This window comes from Vulpes vulpes, chromosome 9, assembly GCF_048418805.1.
Source record: "Vulpes vulpes isolate BD-2025 chromosome 9, VulVul3, whole genome shotgun sequence".
Lineage (NCBI taxonomy): Eukaryota > Metazoa > Chordata > Mammalia > Carnivora > Canidae > Vulpes > Vulpes vulpes.
In genome coordinates, this window is record NC_132788.1 from 108,346,082 (window position 1) to 108,366,897 (window position 20,816).

General features: G+C 56.6%; 1 protein-coding gene and 1 long non-coding RNA gene across 7 annotated transcripts in view; one reads left to right on the forward strand and one right to left on the reverse strand.

The window, feature by feature from the left end:
• The window catches only part of DOT1L (DOT1 like histone lysine methyltransferase), a 66,219-nt gene extending 50,419 nt beyond the window's left edge, over positions 1 to 15,800 (reverse strand). For 2 of the 6 annotated variants that reach the window (XM_072721913.1, XM_072721911.1), the window contains exon 1: positions 15,622 to 15,798. In XM_072721913.1, the coding sequence (XP_072578014.1) occupies positions 15,622 to 15,702 (81 nt within the window). In that variant the 5' untranslated portion in view covers positions 15,703 to 15,798. Of the gene's footprint in view, positions 1 to 15,621 lie in introns of all 6 variants that reach the window. The other 4 variants (XM_072721912.1, XM_072721908.1, XM_072721909.1 and 1 more) reach the window with 4 other exon arrangements.
• Positions 15,801 to 16,144: 344 nt separating this feature from the next.
• On the forward strand, positions 16,145 to 19,743 carry LOC112935615 (uncharacterized). Its single transcript, XR_003238192.2, has 4 exons — positions 16,145 to 16,205; positions 16,789 to 17,103; positions 18,660 to 18,748; positions 19,326 to 19,743. It is a non-coding gene; the product is annotated as an uncharacterized lncRNA (long non-coding RNA).
• The last annotated feature ends 1,073 nt before the right edge of the window (positions 19,744 to 20,816 follow it).

A 20,816-nucleotide genomic window follows, 5' to 3' on the forward strand; every position in this document is an offset into this window, starting at 1 on the left:
ACCTTGCAGAAACCAGGACCAGATGTCCCGAGAGGCCTTTCCTGGCCCTGTCGCTCCCTGATACGAGCTCTGGAGCACTCCGCCACTGCTCCACAGAGGGTGTATACACACCGTGCCATTTGCACCACCTTACGACAAACGCCTGGGGGCAAGAGCCTGGGCTGGGGGGGCCTAGAGCAGTGCCTCCCCCAGGTCCTTCGGTAAGTGTCAAAACAACTCTGAGTACCCGTGTGCCCTAACCTTGCTTCCATAGGGAGAGCTCTATCAGGATAGAATTCTCACAGAACAGAGCTCGCCCACTTCACGCACAAAACTCCGTGGCATTGCAGAACTTCCAGGATTGTAAAAGCAATGCACCAATTCCAGAACCACCCTCATCACCACAAAAAGATATCCTGCCCCCAACAGCCATCACTCCCCAGCCCCTGGCAATCACTAATCCACTTTCTACCTCTGTGAAAGTGCCTGCTTCTGGACACTTCACATGAATGGAATCACACATTGCATGGCATTTTGTACTAAGCCTTATTTTTATTAAGGCCAATGAAGAACCATCCCTTCAGTGTTCTTAATAATGTCCTCCAACTAAGGATCAAATGACAAACGTTACTTGCAGTCCAGTTATTTGGATGTGGCACGGCGGGGGGGTCGGGGGGGCAAGACAGCAAACAGGCAGCCGGCTTGGGTGGCACCGTGCAGCCCAGTGGACCCAATCGAGGGGCACCTGACTGGCAGCATCAGCACGATCTGTCAAGTCAGAAACTTGGGCTGGGGACTGCCAGTGGGAACCAGCGGCCCCAATATCTCATGTCAGAAGACATATGGGGGCAGCTCTGCTGGGCACGTGAAGACCTTTGGCCCAACTTCAAAAGATCTGAAAAGAATGACGGGAATTGGCAGGAAGGAGAGCCGCCTCGCAGGCCCAGCCTTCTGGGGCGGGAACATGGAGGGACAGAGACCCCAGACCCCTGACACAGGAGCCCCGGCTCTATCGGTGGGCCATGCCAACCTGCGCAATACCCTCTGGGTCCCAAGGAAGCGGGAACACACCCACTGCTCCGATTCACTGGGAGGGTGGACAGGAGTGAAGAGCTGGGTGACCCCACAAGGGAACATAGCTTCTCTGCTCATCTTAGCCTGTTCTTCACACCTCCTGCCTCACCAAATGCTAAGCCCCTCTCACCTGAGCACCAGCGGAACCTTCAGAGTCCCTACAAACCCCTCGTGGGCATTTCCCTACTATATCGTGAGACGTTTGGCACTATATTGTGCTCGGACGGCTCGCCACTGAACACCAGAGTGCCCCGTGCAGTGCCATCCTTCCACATAGCTTGACCGGCGGGCGTCCAGGCCCATCACTGCACTCACCTATCAGCTCAGCCCATGGCCCTCAAGGTCTACACCTGCCATCCAGGCAGCAGCAAGGTGGGAGATCTGAAAGCCACAGCAGCGGGAGTGCCCAACACACACATGGAAGCGTGTAACATATCCACTGAGCTCAGGTGTGCCAAGCCCTATCCATGTGCATGGCCAGCAGTCCATTTTGCAGATGGAGACACTGAGCACCAACTTGCGCAGAGCGCCACAGCTCTCACGAGGCAGCTGGGACCTGAAGCAAGGCCAGGAGACAAGCGGCACCCAATGCTTTGGTGAGGAGGGTGCAGGGCAGAGGGGAGGCTACCACAGTCCGTGCCTGGCAGCGACACACCCACTCCCAGAATGATCATGTTAACCTCCGCTTTATGGAGGTGGGGACAGGTAAGTTGCACTTCATCCAAATGAAACAAAGATGCTTCCAAGGACAGCATCAAGAAAGCGGAAAGACAAACCACAGAATGAGGGAAGAATTCTGCAAGTCCTCTCTCTGGAAAAGCATCTGTGTGGGTCACAGGCATGCCTCACTGGGCGGCACTGTGGAGATGGGGTGCTTTTACATGCTGAGGGCTACAGCCCCAGGACGAGCACATCTATTAGCACCGTCTGTCCAACAGCAGTTCCTCCCTTTGTGTCTGCATGTCCCATTTTGGTAATTCTCACAGTATTTCAAACTTCTTCTTGTTATATTTGCTATGGTGATCCGTGATCAATGATTCTATCTCATTGAAAACTCAGATGATTAGCACTTTTTAGCAAAGTGTTTTTTCTTTAAGAAATATACATGGTCTCTTTTTTAGATGTCCATCATGCTATTGCACACTTACTAGATACCATACAGCATAAACATGACTTTTATATAACTGGGAAACCAAGTGATCCCCATGAGTCATTTTACTGAGACATTTGCTTCACTGCGGTGGTCTGGAACCAAACCCACAAGACCCCCGATGTGTGTACACGGGACTCGAACAACTCAAAATAAAGACAAATAAGGCCATTAAAACATGAACTGACATGGTCACTGCTACAGAGAAAATACTCCAATGGCCAGCCCGCAAGGACACAAAAAGACACTCCACCTCCTAAGCCAGAAAGGGACACAAATCTAAACCACAAGAATGGCTAGAGTCAAAATGATGGACACTAAGTGTTGGGGTGGGGAAAAAAGAGCCTTCACACCTGGCTAGTGGGAATGTAAAATGGTGCAGCCACTGTGGAAAGCGGCCTGGCAGTTCCTCAAATATTTAAACAGAATTTCCATATGGTCCAGCAATTCCACTCCTAAGTACACACCCAAAAGAAACAACATACATCCACACAAAAATCTGTATGCGCACTCAGAGCAGCAGCATTCCTAACAGCCAAAAAGTGGAAATGCCCCAAGAGTGTCCATCGACAGATGAACAGAAAAACACAACCTGTCCACCAAACACACACATCACTCGGCTGCGAACAAGAGTGAGACTCCCACACACACCATCCTGGGAACAGACCCTGAGCCCACAACACTCAGGGACAGAACCAGACACAGAAGGCCCCACAGGGTGTAAGTCCACATGTGTGACACATCCAGGACGGGCTCGTCCCGGGGAGGGGGCTTGTTGGTGCCAGGGAGGAAAGGAGGATGGGGTTTCATTGGGGGTGACAGAAGGTTCTGGAATTGATAGTAGTAACGGTTGCACAACTCTGTGAATATTGCACACTCTAAATGGGTGAGTTGTCTGGTATGTGAATTATACCTCAAAAAAGCTGTTAGCAACAAAAAAACATCCAAAAAGTGATGCTGCCTATCATTAAAAGCACCCCCTCACCCCAGGAGGAAAATATTGCGTTTCTAAGACACTCAAATGATGCCCCTACTGTGCTGCTGTCCTGCAACATTTAACGAAATTTGATGAAACCTAGATTCACAGTCTTGGCAGGAGCTTACCTGACTCCCGGACTACCTGTCCTGAGAAGCTGACAGGATACCACGCTGTGTCACGGGGTCTACAGAGGAGACCATCAACTCACACAGCATAAGGACAAGCAGCTGCAGAGGTGATGAGCTGCAGACATTAGTCTGGAACTTTCCACCAACTCTCTCTCTCTCTCTCTCAGATCACTCTCTCTAGGGAAGCTGGCTGCCAGGTCATGAGCAGCCCCACAGAGAGGCCGACGCAGTAAGGAGCTGAGGCCTCCCTCCCGCCAGCAGCCCTACAAGGGCACCAGCATAACTGGTTCCTCTCGCCCCCGTCCAGCCTTCCTATGTGCTGGCCTCTGTGCTGACGGGAGAGACCCCTGCACCAGGACCACCCAGCTAAGTCAGCTCCGGGATTCCTGACTGCAGGAACCATCAGAAAATAAATGCGTGTTGCTTTAAGCTGCTCAACTTTGCTTAATTTGTTAGGCAGCCACAGCTAACCAATACAGATTTTGCGTTAAGGCTGAGAAGCCAGTCTGGGAGCACTGCCTAGGAGAAAAAGTTCTACAGTAACGGGACTTGACGGTGATTCTAGAAATGCCTGTAACGGCAAGGGTCTGTCTGACTCAAGTCAGCACCGCAAAGCTACAAAACAAGCTGCACAACCCTGTGAAGCTCCTCCCGAGCGCAAGGCAGGGGCAAGCACGCTGACAGCAGCCCTGAGCAGCCGCTATGCAGCAGACCCTTGCCGGTGCGGGGCTCACACCACTCCCCCCGTCCTCACAAGAACCCGCCGCAGCCTGCCAGGCTGACTCGGCTCACACCACATCCCGTGGACCTGGAAAGGCAGAGGTGCCTGGAATTTGATCTCATCTTGTGAGAAGATGAAATCCAGCTTTCCCAAAGCTTTAAAAGCAGAAAAAGGGAAGAAAAAAGTTTGTAACTGTGACTCCGAAGGTTTCAGAATGATCCTTTTAGGGACTGGCCAGCTGCCACTGGCGGCCCTGAGATGTGTAATTTAAGATGCACTGATCACCATAAATGATTCAGAAAGTCCAATCTCTTGGACACAGGCTCTTCTTAGTACTCCACAGGCCTTCAGGAGAGAGAGACCAGAAGCTGACCTGGAAAGGTTAGAACAGCCCCTAGGAAGCCTGGATTTATGAGCAGCCCTTGTGTTGTGACCCAGGGATACCCACCCCTCCTCCATCTCAGGAGCTCTGGAATCCTGGGTCTGCGCCCCAGCCCCAGGGTCCCTACAGCCCCCCCCCATATGCACACACAGCCCATATCCCCAGCCTGGCGCAGGCCACAGCAGGACGGTGTGTTTGCTGAATTGGGGACAGACCCTCTCTTGTACCGCGAGTTGCCTCAGAGCATCCGCAGGGAGCAGCGGGAAGACGTTCTTCCACATGAGCCCTGCTGAGCGAACGCAGCTAACTGGGAAAGTGGGCGAGAGGCCCTCTACTTTGGGGAGTCCGTGAAAACAGCTACGACAAGGACAGCATGTTCCTTCCTCCAACCACACGGCGCGCAGGGGGACAGTCATCACATCCGGAGCAGACACAAAACTCCTCCCCAGCTCCGGTGGCCCTCATGTCCTCAGCGCTGCCCGGCAAAGATGGTATGAAGGGAACATGTGCAGAGGGACAGAGCATGGGGGAGACCCCAGCTGTCGCACTAGCCCAGCCCAGCCCCCTCTTGTACCCCAAGGACAAACCCGAGAGTAAGCACCCAGGACAGCAACCCCAGGTCTGGCTCTGCCACCAGCTTGTCTCCAGCAGGTGTGCAGTCCCCCCTCTCAACACAAGGAGTGTGGACAGGAGCGTCTTTCAGATGCCCTGTGCAAGGCAATGAGCCCAGGCTCCCGAGCACTCGGACCTCCTTCACTCTAAACGTCCGCACAGCTGGAGGGCCGTCTGTGCCGAGGGCGCACGGTGAGAGGCGGGGTGCAGAGGCAAGAGGTGAACAGAGGAGCATGTGCACGGGGAACCCGCCCACCAGCTCCATTCTCCTGACTTCCGTTTGCAACAAGAACGACACCCAAAGAGCACCCTCTACCCCTAGCAGGAATCACAGAGGGAGGGCAGAAGCCAAGAGGTCCCCTGAGGCAAGGGTCCTACACTGCGCCAACTGTCAGAACCCCCGGGGAGGCTTGTGAAGCACAGATGGGGCCCACCCACAAAGTCTCAGATTTGGCAGGTCGGGGGTCTGGGAATCCATTTCTAACAAGTTCCCAGGTGATGCAAACGCTGCCAGCTCCAGGACCCACTCTGAGAGCCACCACCCTGAGGAAATGTGGACTATATTCACGTGCACCGTGACACAGGAATTGCCGTGGACAGGAAGCTGATGTGTAAACAGCCCTGAGGAGTAGAGGACAAAGAATGAAGGTGGGTGATGGCACACAGCAGAAGGTCTGTGTCTGTCTGCCTCGGTGGCAGGGCTTTGACCGTAGAGATTTAGGGATCCCTGGGTGGCGCAGCGGTTTGGCGCCTGCCTTTGGCCCAGGGCGCGATCCTGGAGACCCAGGATCGAATCCCACGTCGGGCTCCCGGTGCATGGAGCCTGCTTTTCCCTCTGCCTGTGTCTCTGCCTCTCTCTCTCTCTCTCTCTCTCTCTCTCTCTGTGACTATCATAAATAAATTTAAAAAATAAATAAATAAATAAAAAATAAAAAATAAAAAATAAATTATTAAAAAAAAAAAAAAGAGAGAGATTTAGTTGGAGGAGTGAAGAAAGACACAGTGCAAAATCAACAGGCGACCGGGACACTCGATCCAGGAAGAAGACCAGAAGGCCGTGGCTACAAAGCCCAGTCAGGTGGAGAGCACAGGGCCCAGGGGCCTGGCTGGGGTGTGTGCACGCACACCTGGTACCAGGGGCAGGAAGCAGCATGATGTGGCACCTGCAGGGCCTGAGCATCAGGAAGGGAGAGGCCTTCACGTGAAAATGAGCAGATGCATGAGCGGCTGCAGACAGCCTCAGGTGTCTGCACACCCCCAGCAAGGGGAGAGCAGGGTAGCAACAGTAGGGTGCCTGCCCCGTGGGCTCTGGGAAGGCGGTGGAAGCAAGCCCCGCCAACCATACCTGAGGACGAGACAGGCCACCGCCAAGGTTGCACAACAGCTGCAGGCCTCGTATAGGAACGCAAACACAGAGCGCCATGCCACGCCAGGGCCATCACAGGCGGGGGAGCAGGCACGGCCAAGTGAGCTGGGTCTCCAGCCAACACACTTCACAGAGTAAGAAGCTCCACAAAGACACCAACACGGAAGCACTCTTGGGGTGCTGGAGGAGCCAGGTGCTAAGACACAGGGAGCCGGCAAAGAACACAATGTTTGTGCTCCCTAGACGCACGTGCTAGAGCCCTGGCTCCCAGTGGAATGGTGTGAGGACACAGGGCCTTTGGGAGGTGACTAGGGTTAAGTGAGATCACGAGGGTGGCACCCCTGCTGGGATTAGTGCCCTTGCAAGGGGATGAAGGGACCAGAGCTCTCCCTCTCTGTCCCGTGGGGACACAGGGAGAAGGTGGGGCCAGGACAGGGGCCCTCCCCAGGTACCAACCCTGCCGCACTATCATCTGGGACTGCCGGCCCCCAGGACCGTGAGGCATCAGTGTCTGTGGTACCCTATCGCTGCAGTCTGAGCAGCTGCGACAATGGCCCGGGGCACAGACTGTGAAGAGCCAGCTTTCACAGGGTGACCCAAGAGGAGAGGGGGCAATGAGGAGTTGGCCTCGGAGCAGCAGGCCCCGGCCGAAGGCAGGGAGGAGGACACAGGTGGAAAAGCAGCAGCCCCAGCAGAAGCGGCAGCCGGGAACGTGGGATTCCAGCCAGCTCAGCACCCAGGCCCTGAACCTCGCTGCCCATCACCCAGGGAGACGCGGGCGGGGGGCCTCCGCGCCAACCACCACGCGGGGACACCAGCCCTCCGAGCCGCGGCGAGGCCCAGGCAGCCCACAGCTCCCCGCCCGGCTTCCAGTGCAGCTCCACGCGACCACATGGCAGCCGCGGTCCTCTCCTCGACGGGGCTCTGCGAAGGAGCCAGCTCCTCGGACGCATGGCGGGGTCCAGGGCTGGGGTGAAGAAACACAGGGGGAGCCCGGACATCCCGCACACCAGGCAGCAAAGACGGGGCTGCGGAGGGGTGCAGGCAGGCCCCGGGCCCAGGAGGAAGCCTGGAGGCGCACCCAGGGGCCAGCTCAGAAGGTGAGCGACCGTGTCCTCACAGACTGGACCACCACCCAGGAGTGAAGGCCACGCGGAGGCTCTCACCGTAAGTGAGTAAGCAAAAAGCAGAGCAGGTCTTCCCAGGGAGGAACTCCCAGGAGTGGGATGCAGGGAAGAAGAAAGGCAAGGTCCCCAGGGTCCTGGACAGCCTCAACGCACCCCTCCCTGGGGCTGGACAGGGGAGAGACCCGGCACCGTCACCCCGACCAGGGCTCAGGGTCAGCACCGTCTGCAGTGAGCCGAATGGACGCCAGTAGCCTCAGGGGATCCCCGAGGAGACACAGCGTCCAGCCTGGGGGACTCCTGCCATGGCACGATGGCCTCCAGCCCCACACAAGGGCCCCCTGCAGGGTGGGCAGGTCATGACAGGCACCAGCTTGCCCTTAATTGTGAGGGACTGGCACAGGTTGTAGCTGAGGACACAGGACAACTGAACAGTAAGGAGACCCTGGGCTGGACCTAAGCAGACACGGACATGGGGAGAGAGAGTCAGGAGCATCCTCAATGCTGAGCCACGGCGGGGATCCTGCTGCCACGGGCAGCAGAGTGAGGGGTACAGGAACTCTCTTCTATTTGTACACCACTCTTCAGTCTAAAATCCTTTCCAGGAGACCCCTGGGTGGCTCAGTGGTTAAGCGCCTGCCTTCAGCCCAGAGCGTGATCCTAGAGTCCCGTGATCTAGTCCCACATCCGGCTCCTTGTGGGGAGCCTGCTTCTCCATCTGCCTGTGTCTCTGCCTCTCTCTGTATGTCTCTCGTGAAAACAAATTAAAATATCTTAAATTAATAAATATAAATAAATATAAATAAATAAATAAGTAAACAAAAAGAATCCTTTCCAAGGGCAAAAAGTTGCACAGGAAGGTCAGACAGAAAGTTCTCCAAATGCAGACAAACCAGAAAAGTGCTTTCAGGTTTGCATGTGCTCTGCACACATGCATGGCACTCGGCCCACTATTGGCCTGCGCTCAGCTCGCCCTTGCCCTCGCCCTTGCCCTCACCCTTGACCCCACCCCCACCCCAGAAGGCCTTCCTATCCACCTGATAGAAACACTGCCTGCTGCCTCCTTACTTGGCAGGAACAGTAGAAAGATAAACATAATACACTTAGGGGCACCCAGCCGGCTCAGTCGGAAGAGCATGCAACCCTTGATCTCAGGGTCATGAGTTCAAGCCCCACGTTGGGCCTAAAGGTTAGTTTAAAAAAATTTTTAGAAAGCGTATTTGAAGTCTTTTGAATATATTAATGATTCCACTCTTCCCCCTCTAAAACTTTATATTCCTCAACTCAGAAATAAGGAAAACACATAACATCCACATTAAAGAATATAATAGATCACAGTCTGACTCTGTTTAAACATCTCAAAACTCAACATGGCCAATTTGCTCTTAATAATCACTTTAAATTTCACCCAAAACCTGTCCTTTCACAGATATTACAACACGGCCCTGTGACAAAACAAGCGCTCATTCCTAATCACTGTAGAACAGAGTGCCACTCTGGTCTCAGTTCACGATTAAGCTACACAGTTAATTTATGGTTTGGTCTTCACATGGACAATTCAAGCATTTACAGTGATAGCACCTTTTCCAGTTCAAATAAGCAAGAACCCGAAAATAGACACCATATGTCTAGAGCAAAAAACAGTAAGAAGGCTGTGGGTAGGAGGGTATTAATCCCCCCTGGAGGTCAGCCTGGAGGAGAGGAAGGTCAATGTGTGGTGCCCAGAGCAGGCAGGAAGACTCTGTGAACTCCCCTGAGGCAGAGAGCAGCTACTGATGGTGGTCTAGGAGGTGAACAAGGGGTCAGGTCTGCGGTTCACACCTATCCTTCAGGATGGAGTGCAGAGCGGGGCAGGGCGAGAAGCGGGGGATGAGGGGCTGGGCAAAGATGGTGGCTCAGGTGCACCAAGGCCGCTCCTGTTCAAACACGGTTACCCATCTCCACAGCATTAAACCAAGCAGGGAGCCCTTCTGCAGGAAGGCTTGCAGTCTGGAAGGAACAGGACCGCAGATGGGTCTTGTAATCTCTGTGCGCGGCTCCCTCCTTTGTAAACCGGAGCCCAGAGGGACACACCTATGCTGAGGAGCCCTCCTACCTGAGCCAGTCCTTCTCCCAGACCCACTCTCAACTGTCTGGGTCTTCAGACACCACATAACCACACAGCGAGACATCTGTGCGGGGGAGAAATCTCCCAGCTCACAGCCCTGGTGTCTACCTGCCTCTACCAGGCAAGTAGAGGACTAGCAGTGGTACCCCAGGGCGCTCTGGGCCTGCTGTCCGTAGCAGGAGGCGGCACAGGGAGAGAAGGTGACAGCGCGGCAAAACATCCCAATTACGCAGAGACCCACACGGTGACTATGGTTACACTGGGGTGTGCTGGTTCCTGAGCTGAGTGACGAGGAACAAGCCACTATCCCACGATGAAGCATGGGATCCGTGAGAGCAGCAAATGCGCTCCCAGGAGCTGCAGAAAGTCAGGTTCACCCAGTCACTGGTTTTGAGCGTCACTAGTCTTAAGGACTAAACTTACGTGGCCCCTGAAATAATGTCACACTGCAAAGGGTCCAGAACAAGGGCAGCTGATGCTGCTCAGATAACTTCTCTCGGGGGAGGAGGGTGCCAAGCCAACCACTCACCTGTGACGCATCCTGGCTCTCATGGAATGTTTCTGCTCTGTGACGACAGCCAGCAATGACTCACCAGGAAGGAGGCCTGGGCTCCCGCCACCACCTCTGCCGCACCCCTCTTCATGGGGCCATGCTACCCAGCACCAACTGTGACCTGTGCAGGCCTTGCAACAAACAAGGCTGCTCAGAGGACAGGGCCACATCTAAAAGCACCTGGCCCACCACACCTGCAGCCCCCAGTGCTACAGGGCAGGAGAATTCCGCCCAACACCATCCCAGCAGCGCGCCAGGCCTGCGGTACGGCCATTAGCACAGGATCATGAAGAGGCACTCCACTGAAAGAATCAATACACGAGACCCTCCAGTCACAGCAGAAAGGGCCACAGGGATCCCACAAGGCCAGCCCTAAATACAGCTTGGGGTGGAAAGAGGGAAAACCGGGGAGGGCATGCTGAGGAAAGCCTGAGAGCAGTCTGAGGGGCCAAGCACAGGCTGGTATGGAGGCATGCACGCCCACCCCGCCGCTCAGCCCAGCCAGAAGGCCAGAGCAGCCGGGCCCATCAGACCTCACTGAGGCACAAACTCAGTGGTTCACAGCCCCGGGTGCTGTGCTAGGAGGTCTCCAACAAGCAGGGGGTCTGGAGGACGGAGCCCCCACAAGGAAGGAGTGTGGAGCTGCGCCATCCTAGCAGCACCCACTGACCACCTAGTCCATCCAGTTAGGGGAACATCACTTGGCCATAAGCAGGAGCCAGGTGCCCACACATGCCACCCTGGGGACGGACCCTGAGCCCACACGCTCAGGGAGGGAACCAGACACAGGAGGCCCCACGGTGTGTGAATCCACATGTGTGACATGTGGCTCGTCCACGCATGGGGAGGGCACTCGTTGAGGCTGGGGGCAGTGAGTGGGGTATGAAAGCTGATGAGGATAAGTTTCCTTTTGGGTGATGGAATATTCTGGGACTAAAGATGGCAGTGGTATGACCCTGTGAATGGACTAAAGTCCAAGGAATTGTACTTTAGATGGACAGATGGAGTGGCGTGTGAATTATAATGCAGTAAAGCTGTTACTTATAAACAAAACCCACAAGACCCACTGCTGCCCCTGCATCCTGCTGACTGTCCTCCTGGTCCCTCCCTGTGTCTCCTTCCCAACCAGCCCTTGCACCTGGCCTCTGTATTGGCACATCTTGGTCTAGCAGACAGCCCCGACCCCGAACCAGGTCCTACAGCCCAGCATTCGCCCTCAGAGCAAGAGTAGACCAACCTGCAATGAGCCACATGCAGATCAGGGGAAACACAGAACCCCATTAACCCCTTAAGCAGATCACAGCAAAACAACCGTCCAGAGCAGAAACCAAGCCTCCTGCGGGCTCCTGGTGCCCTGCAGGCCATGCTTCACCCCCCACTAGCTGTGCCCCCTCTATCCCTAGCCCTACCACAAAGCCCAGAAAGCCCTGTCCCTCAGCGCCCAAAAAAAAGTATTGGGCTTTTAAGTGACAAAGTGTTGTCTGAGCAAACATCCATCACTCACCCCTGTCCGCACCTGGAGTGAACCTAATGCTTTCTAGGCATTAGCCCACACACCCCCACGACTAGCTGAGAGGAATTCAAGCTGCACGAACCCTCTCTAGAGAAGAGGAAACTGAGGCTTAGGGTGGTTGCACAATAAAGCACAGAGCCCTTGACCTCCCGACCTCCACTGGCAGCACCCCAGATGCTGAGCAACGGACAGGAAGAGGGACCGGACAGGAAGAGGGACCGGTGCAATGCAGAGGAGAGGGCCTGAGAGGCAGAGGCCAAGGAACAAGGCCCAAGGGCTTGGAACTAGAAGGGTGGATCCAGGCAGGTAGGGGAGAAGACTGGATGTGGTCAGGAAGAGGGGTTAGGAGAGCAGAGGAATGGCGAGGCACTGAGGGACATAACAGAGCCACACGTGGGCCGTGGAGTGGCAGAAAGACGCACACACACCCCCGAGATGCGGCAGGTCCTCGGCAAATACACAGAATCAATGCCATGGGCTTGGGCTACCGGGAGCCCCTGCCAGCGGGAACGGCAGGGACAGCTCAAGGGGACAGGGAAAGCAAGAGACAGTCTTCTGCAAGTACAACCCTGGCCCAGAGAAAGGAAAGAGGAACATTATTCCCACAGGCAGGGAGCCCCAGGCACACTCTGCAGGGGAAGTCAGGCAGAGTAAGAAGTTCCCCAGGAGAGAAGTATGGGGCCAGGGCCCAGCACTCCCAGAAGCAGACTGTCAGCAGTGGGCAGGTCCCTGTATTCAAAAGAGAACCCCAAAATGCTTTGTTTCTTGATTGTTCCAATACCAACGACACGCTCATCTTGCTCTCTGGTTGTAAGATGTCACAACTGAGGGAAGCTGGATAAAGAGAACACTGGATGTCTCTGTTATTTCTTTTTTCTTCTTAAGAGTTATTTGAGAGAGAGAGAGAGAGAGAGAGAACGCGCACGCATGAGTGCACTCAATGGGAGGGGGAGGGAGGGAAGCAGACCCCTCGCTGAGCACGGAGCCCAACAAGGGGGCTCAATCTCATCACCCATGACTACATGACCTGAGCTTGAACCAAGAATCAGACATTTAACTGACTGAGCCATCCAGGTGCCCCTGTTATTTCTTATGGGTTCAAGTGAATCTATAATTATCTTGAAATTAATAGTTTAAGAAAAAAGGGGGAGAGCTCCCAGGGGGAGACTGGGCAGGCCGGTCCCCTGTAGCCCTGCCACCGCCTCCCCTCATGAATATCTGAAGTTCCCACTCCCTGGGTCTCCTACCCATCTGGAACAGGGGACCTGCAGGCATTTGGATCCTAGGAACCAGACTATGAAAACTAACAGCCACGTATGACATAAAGGCTTTCCCGATTGTCCCACCCGGTTTAAAGCAGCTACTCCACCCACACAAGGTTGGGTAAGGGTTAATCTGCCTTCCACCTGAGTGCGGATTAGGGAGAGGGCTCACACAAGAGGAGGTCAGCGTCAGAAAATATTTTCTGAGTCACAGGGAGGCTAACTCTGGCCGCCCACTTCAGCTACTACTCATCGCCCTGCATAAAGGGCATGACTGCTCAGAGGGCATTCATCAGAGAATCGTGGGCTCCCCAGAGGAAGCTGTAGGCGGGGACAGTCACGCTGGGGCTGCTCCCCCGCCCACAGGCTTAATAAGTCACGGAGGGGATGGACCACTCCACACGCCCTCGCAGGTTCTTGCCCTGCTGCCAGAGAGCCAAAAATACCACCACCTCCCTTCCAGTTGAGACCCGGTTTTCCCACCAAAAGCAGGGCCATGGTGAGCTGCAGGCAGGTATCCTAGAACTTGAAGTCATGGAAGGAGCAGAACTCAGCCTGCCCCCCTCCTCCTATTTGTCAATTTCCCAAAAACTCTATTTCTGCCTATTTGTCAATTTCCCCAAAAGCCTGTTTCTGACTGTAGGCATTTCCCAGTGTGGGTGGTTGTGGCTGTCCCTACTTCCTCCTACAGACGCCCCCACCTCCAAGAAACCACCCATACCTTCCCCAGGGCAAAACCAGGAGCCCCTCCCTCCAGGACCACCTCAGCTGACAGCCATCTCTGCGGTGGCAGCATAACTGTCCAACTTTTGTGTTTATAGATCACCGACTTCCCTGCATTTATAAGTTTCCTGGGGATGGGAATACCATCTACTGCCCTCTGCATCCGCAGGGACACTAAGTATCCGGTAGGTGCCGGCAGAATGAATGGATCCACGAACAAACAGGCCCCGTCATTTCACACAGGCAGTCAAATGATAATCCGATCTTCTGAAAAGTTAACTTATGAAGCTGTCCGTTTCCTTAACGTGTTCATCACTGAATCGTCACAAAACGAAGCCTTCTAAAAGGACTGCCCCTCCCTCTTCATGAGAAAGCAAACTTCCTCCTCAGCAGGGATACAGAAAATTAACAGACTTCGCTACAAGGCTGTAGCAAGAGCGTTGCTTGCCACTGCAGGGAGCTGAAGCCTTTGCGGGGCCCACCTGCCCACTGGCCTGGCGGTGGACAGCCACACCAGGAAAAGGCCTGTGACACCGGGCAGAGTGCCCGGCCAGCCAGGCAGCACGATGCCCTCCCCTGCCAACCGGGGGGCCTGGCCGGTGAGGGAAAGACACTTTGTAGTTCAGAACCACCGACCCCTAGAAAGCCAGGTCCCGCCAGGTCCAACACAGAAGACCTTATTTACAACAGGCATGAACCGCCGCAGCCTTGCTCTGCTCCAAGTTAAAAACGGTGATGATGGATGGGGATGATGTGGCTGCCTGGATGAACTTTCACCTGGGCATCCAGGGCCTGGACAGTGTGTCCCAGGGCGTTTCTTCACCCCCCCAGGACTCCGCACCGCCGACCAGGGGGGACGCACAAATGTCGCACGCGGCGGCACAGGCCTCACCGCCCTGTCCTCCTCCTGAACGCTTCCCAACACGGAAAGTCAAGTTCATGCAGAAACCTGCCTCCACATGCTCCTGGCAGCTTTATCCCTAAACCACCACCCCCCTGCCTGGAAGCATCCCGCACGCGCTGCGGCCCAACCCCACTGGCCAGCACAACATGGAAATGAGAAAAAGATGGGACCGGACACGGCCTTCCGATACCCACGGCAACACGGCTCTGCGCAGCCCAAGCAGCCAGAATCAAAGGCTGCCAGCTGCTGATTCCGTTTATCTGACTTTCTGGAAAAGGCACAGGGGCAGAGGGAGCGGCGGCACCCAGCAGGAGAGGTGAGCTAGCTGGTGGCAAGGGGCGGCGGCCTCTGCTGTCTGCTGGGGACGCATCTGTCAAAACTCCCAGAGCCGCGCCGGGCTAAAGAGCGACCGCGCTGCGTGCGAGCTGAGGATGAAAATAATAATAATAACAACAACAACAACAACAACAATTCGATTTTAAAGAATGCGCCGGCCAGGCCAGCCAACGGGCGCCTGCGGAGCGCTGTCCCCGGGGGGAGGGAGCGGCGGCGGCCGGTGGGACGGTTGGACTTTTGAAGGTTCTCCCCAGTTTCGTCACCTCGGACGTCGGTCTTCCCGCCTCGCGCAGTGCTCGGGCGGCCGGACGGACGGACACGCGCGCGCACACGCACAGACAGACGGACGCACGGGCGCTGCCCGCCGGAAAAGCCGGGGCCCGGGCTCGACCTCGCCTCCCGCCTCCCGCCTCCCGCCGCGGGAGGAGCAAAAATAGAAAAACTCCGGCGCGCGCGGCGGGCTGGAAGCCGCGAAACCCCGCGGCGGCGGAGGGCGGGGGCCGCGACCCCGCCCCCGGCCGCCGCCGCTTCCCAAAGCCCGACACCCCCCGAGCGCGCGAGGGGCGCGGCGCGCGGGCTCCCCCGCCGGGACCCCCGGAGGCCCCGTCCCCCCCCGTCCCCGGCTCCGCAGCCCGGCGCCCCCCGCCCCCGCCCCGCAAACGGCCCTCGGGCGGGGGCTCCGCGGGACCCGGCGGGGGCGGCACTCACGTAGACCGGCAGCGGCCACGGGTAGACGGCGGGCTCGGCCCCCACGGGCGACTTGAGCCTCAGCTCCAGCTTCTCCCCCATGTCGGCGCGCGCGGCCGCCGCACCATGCTAGTCGGGCGGCTGGGGGAGGGGCGCGGCGCCGCCGGCGGGGGGCGGGGCGGCGGGCGGAGGAGGGCGGGCGGAGCGCGGGAGGGCGGGAGGCTGAGGGGAGGGGGCTGGCCTGGGCCTCGGCCGCGCCGCCGCCGCCGCCGCCGCCGCCGCCGCGCTCCCGTCCGGCCCCCGGCTCCTCTTTGTGGTCACAGGCCCGGGGCCTCCAGCGCCGCCGCCATCTTGGGCCGGCGTGAGGCGAGCACAATGAGCCGGGGGCCGGGCCGAACCATTCGCCGCGCGCGCGCGGGGGGGGCCGGCGCGAGGAGGCGGCGCGCGCCCGCTGCCCCGCCCGCCGCGCCGCGCGCGCCCCCCCCGCCGCCCGCCCCGTGGGCTCGCCCGCACGCACGCACGCACGCACGTCCTCGGCTGCCCTCGGCCGCCCCCGCCGGCCCGACGCGGGGACCCGGGGAGACCCCGCGGGCCGGGGATGACAGGTTCGAGCCCCGCCCCGGAGGAGCGGGGACCCCTCCCTCCCTCCCTCCGCACGCCCAGGGCCGCCGCGACTCCCGCCGGGCCGGACGCCCGCCGCGCGCGCTGGACGGAGGAGCGTGTGCGGGGGGCGCCGGGGAGCCGGGCACGCTGCGGCGGCCTCCAGGCCCTGGCTGCGGCGTCGGCTCTTCCCTGCGGATTTCCTGGCTCGACGTCAACACGACTCAAGTCCCTAAAATAGCAGCATGTGCGGGTGTATAATACGGAGCTGTGCGTGTGTGCGTGTGCGCCCATGTGCGGTGCAGGTGTCTGCTCACAGGCGCGTGCATGTCGTGCCCATGTGGACCTGAGTTATCCGTGCAAGCCTGTGCACACAGGGCGTGCCGTGCGTGCACACCTGCATATGCACCTGCGTGCGGTGCATGCCTGTGCCTGTTGTGTGCGTGTGCATACGTCTGCACATGTGCACTGCATGTTTTATGCGTGTAGGTGTATTGCACGTGTATACAGGCCGTATGCACACCTATACGTCTTTGTGTGTGTGTAGACGTGCACACACAGACTTTCTTTTTTTTTTTTTTATGATAGTCACAGAGAGAGAGAGGCAGAGACACAGAGGGAGAAGCAGGCTCCATGCACCGGGAGCCCGACGTGGGACTCGATCCCGGGTCTCCAGGATCGCGCCCTGGGCCAAAGGCAGGCGCCAAACCGCTGCGCCACCCCGGGGATCCCACACACAGACTTTCTACGGATTCTCGCGTGTCTGGAGAACCCGGATACACCTGTTATAATGGAGCCCCCGCTATGTGTCAGCAAGGGAGCCACACACACCTGCCCTTTCGGTACCTCCCGGAGGTCTCACAGCTTCCCAGGAGCGCAGGTGATGGTGTCCGTTCTTGCCAGGTGAGGAGCCTGAGGCGCAGTGACCTGCCCAAGGTCAGGCAGGTGGAAGGTAGAGCTCTGACAGCGCCGCAGTACCGCAGTGGCCGCCCGATGCAGAGGGAAAGAGGCGAGGTCTGAAAGACCAGCTGCAGTAGCTTCCATTTATTGGAAGCTCTAGACCAAGGCCAGGTAACCGAGGGCATTAGAAGTCAGGATAGTGGTTACCCCAGGGGTCAGAGGGGTTACAAAGGGACATTCACCTGTGAGAAGGTATCTGTCATGCACTTTCTGTAGGTCTGTCAATAAAAACCTTTCTAAAAGCAGCCCTGGTTGCTCTGCAGAGAATGGGTCCGGAGGTTTGGGTGGGGCGGTAAAGGAAGAAGCAGGAAGAGGAGTGAGGGAGCCAGACTGTTACCCAGGTGACAGGGAGGGAGGGCTCCGGAGAGGGACAAACCGCCCATGGATCACACAGCCAACCTGAACTTTGTGAGCTCAGGACAGCCTGCCAGGCCCTAGAGACGAGGGTTAGGGTCCCCAGCCTGAGGAACCCAAAGCCCAGAGCCACCCCTTGTCCTCCCAGGGTGGGAAGCCAGTCAGTCATCTCGGGGTCCCCGGCTCTCAGGCTATTTTTAGCTTCCATCGGTCCCATAGGACACAGAGGCAGCCAAAGCATGTGTCTCAGGAAACACCCTCTCTTCCTCCTCCCTCCTCCCGCCTCCTCCATCTCGTAACCTCCCCCCTTCCCCTCCCTTCCTCTCCATCTATTATCTACCCTCTCCTTGCTGCGCAGAGACCCCCCACCAGGGACCTTTCAGACGCTGACTCTGGCAGCCAACCAGAGTGGCCACAGACAGCTGCTTCCCATCCCACCCCTCCCCTGCCCGCCCCCCACCATCTGAGGGATGTCAGGCCACGCCCTGGAGGAGTGTGACCTTGGCCTGGGGCCATCAGCACGTGCCTTTCCCCTGCTTGGAACATTCTTCCTAAGACTCCTCCCTCTGCCATTAGTCTGGTTCTCTGTTCACATCCTCCAGAATCTTCCTGGACCCCACAGACAAGGTGGGGCCGCAGTATGCTTTACACCTGCTCTGTACCCACAGAATTCCAATCCTGGCCCACCCTTCCCTGCCAGCTGACTTTGGGTGAGTCTCTGAACCTCTGCTGATTTCCTCATTTGAGCAGCTGGTGCCAGCAGTCCCTGCCTCAGGATGTTTGAGAGGGTTGAGTCAGTTACCACAGAAAGTGCTAGAACAGTGCCTGGTACAAAGAAGTTATTTGCCATCAACATTGTTGTGGTACCGTTACAGTGGTTCGTAGGGTGACCCGCCATCCAGTTTGCCCAGGACTGTCCCAGTCTTGGCGCTTGGAAACATGGGGAACCCCTCTGTTCTGGGCAAACAGAGACGGCTCGTCAGTCTACTGAGCATTTAACTTCCACCCCCACGCAGCTGGAAAGGAAATCTCCCCCACCTGCCTTCCTTCCTGGGAACCTTCACCCATCCACTCATCTCTTTGCTCACCTCCTTTATTCGACAAGCATTTCTTAAGCATCTGCTACAAGGCAGGTCCTCTTCCAGGTGCTGGGAACATAGCAGCCCGGACAGTGGATGGAAACCCATGCCCTCATAGAGCTCGCGTCCCAGAAAGGGCAGCAAACAATAAGCTGGTAAGACTTAATTTAGCATGTGGGGATGGTGCCGAGGAGACCACCGAAGAGAGGGAGAGGAGGGAGGGGCAGCTTTAAATGCAGGTCCTGAAACGAACGGGGCCCACGCGGGCTACCCCAACACGGCTGCTCTCACCTCAAGCAATCCTGCCCCCCAGGGGACACTGGGCCATGTCTGGGGACATCTCTGCTTGTCACAACTAGGGGTGAGGCTGACATTGAGCGCGTGGGGCCAGGGATGCTGCTCAAACCCCACAGCGCCCAGGACACCCCCCCCCCCCCCCAGAGAACAGCCTGGCCCCAATGTCAGCAGTGCCAATGGGGAGAGACTCTGCTCCAACATTATTCTGACCAATTAGTTCCCCTAGAATCCTGCCAGGGCGGGGACTCCATCCGGCCACCTGCACCCTTGGAGGTGATGTAGCGAGAGGCAGCCAGGCTGGGCTGAGACAGGCCCTGGGGATGAAACGACAGGCGTGTGTGCCCATCCACATGGCACTCAGAGCTAGAGAGGTAGTGCCGGCCCCCCACACACTACAGCCTCTGTCACCCGCCTGGGGCTGCTAACTCTTTGCAGAGTCACCTCTTCTGGCCACAGAAGTTCCCCGGAGTCGACACTGAGATCAAGGACTCGAGTGCAGGTTGATGATTTGAGAGGCGCAGAGAAGAGCCTGGCATGGGGGAAGGTGGGAGAGGGAGAGACAGGCGCGCTCTGCCACCAGCGGCCTCAGTGGGACCCCCACCCTTGCACAGGCGCTGGGTCTATGCAACCGCAGAGTCCAGCTTGAGCCCACCAGGGGTGAGAAGGGCTGGGTGCCCGGAGAGGTGAGTGTGCTTCATGCCCTGAGCTATGCACTTAGACACGGCTAAGACGGTAACTACACTTACGTTGGTAAGCATTTCATAATGTATATAATTTTCAAATCACCTGTACACCTGAAACTAACACTATAGCATGTCAACTATGCTTCAATAAAAAAAAACATTTACCATCTGAATCATTTTAAAAAATTTTAAACATATTTTATCACAATTATATTTAAAAATTGGAAGCGGGGGATCCCTGGGTGGCGCAGCGGTTTGGCGCCTGCCTTTGGCCCGGGGCGCGATCCTGGAGACCCGGGATCGAATCCCACATCGGGCTCCCGGTGCATGGAGCCTGCTTCTCCCTCTGCCTGTGTCTCTGCCTCTCTCTCTCTCTCTGTGACTATCATAATTAAATAAAAAAATAAATAAAAAATAAAAATTGGAAGCAAATATAATCATGATAACCAGCTTTGCAGACAAGGATAGGCTTCTGTCCCAGAAATATAGAACCCCCTGAGAACCCTCTCTCGGTATTCCTGTTGTGTCATTTGCTTTGTCCTAGGGTCAGTGAGATCACTCCTGGCACAAGTGGGTGCACGGATGCATCTGTGTGACAGGGAAGGAGGATCACAAATCTGTATGCCAAGTTAAAGGTCGTCCAGCAGATGAAACTTTAAAAAGTGTCCTCATGGAGAAAGATGGACACGGTAGGTTGTATTTAAAAGAGCAGGGTGCAGATTAGCATGATGAGCAAGTTCATATTTGTATTTAAATATATGTATATACGTATATAGGTACGTAAACATGCTTGCAAATACGTTGCTCTGTAGGTTAGCAGTTTGGACTGTGCCTAGATATTTCTCCTGCTGGTCTTGCCTGGGATTTATTCACATACGTGTGGACATTCAATGGGCCAGTGATAGGCTGGTTGGTCTAAAGGGCTTCAGCTGGGCTGGCTCACCTCTACTTTCTGGTCTCATCTTCCAGTAGACGAGCCTTAAGGCGTTCTAATGTCAGTAAGAGGATAAGGATGGAGGCTTCTGGGGCACCAGCTTGGCTCAGTCTGTTGGGCATCTGAATCTTGGTTTCAGCTCAGGTCATGATCTCAGGGTTCTGAGATCGAGCCCCGAGTCAGGCTCTGAGCTCAGCGTGGAGTCTGCTTAAGACTCTTTCTCTTGGGATCCCTGGGTGGCTCAGCAGTTTAGCGCCTGCCTTTGGCCCAGGGTGCGATCCTGGAGTCCCGGGATCGAGTCCCCACATC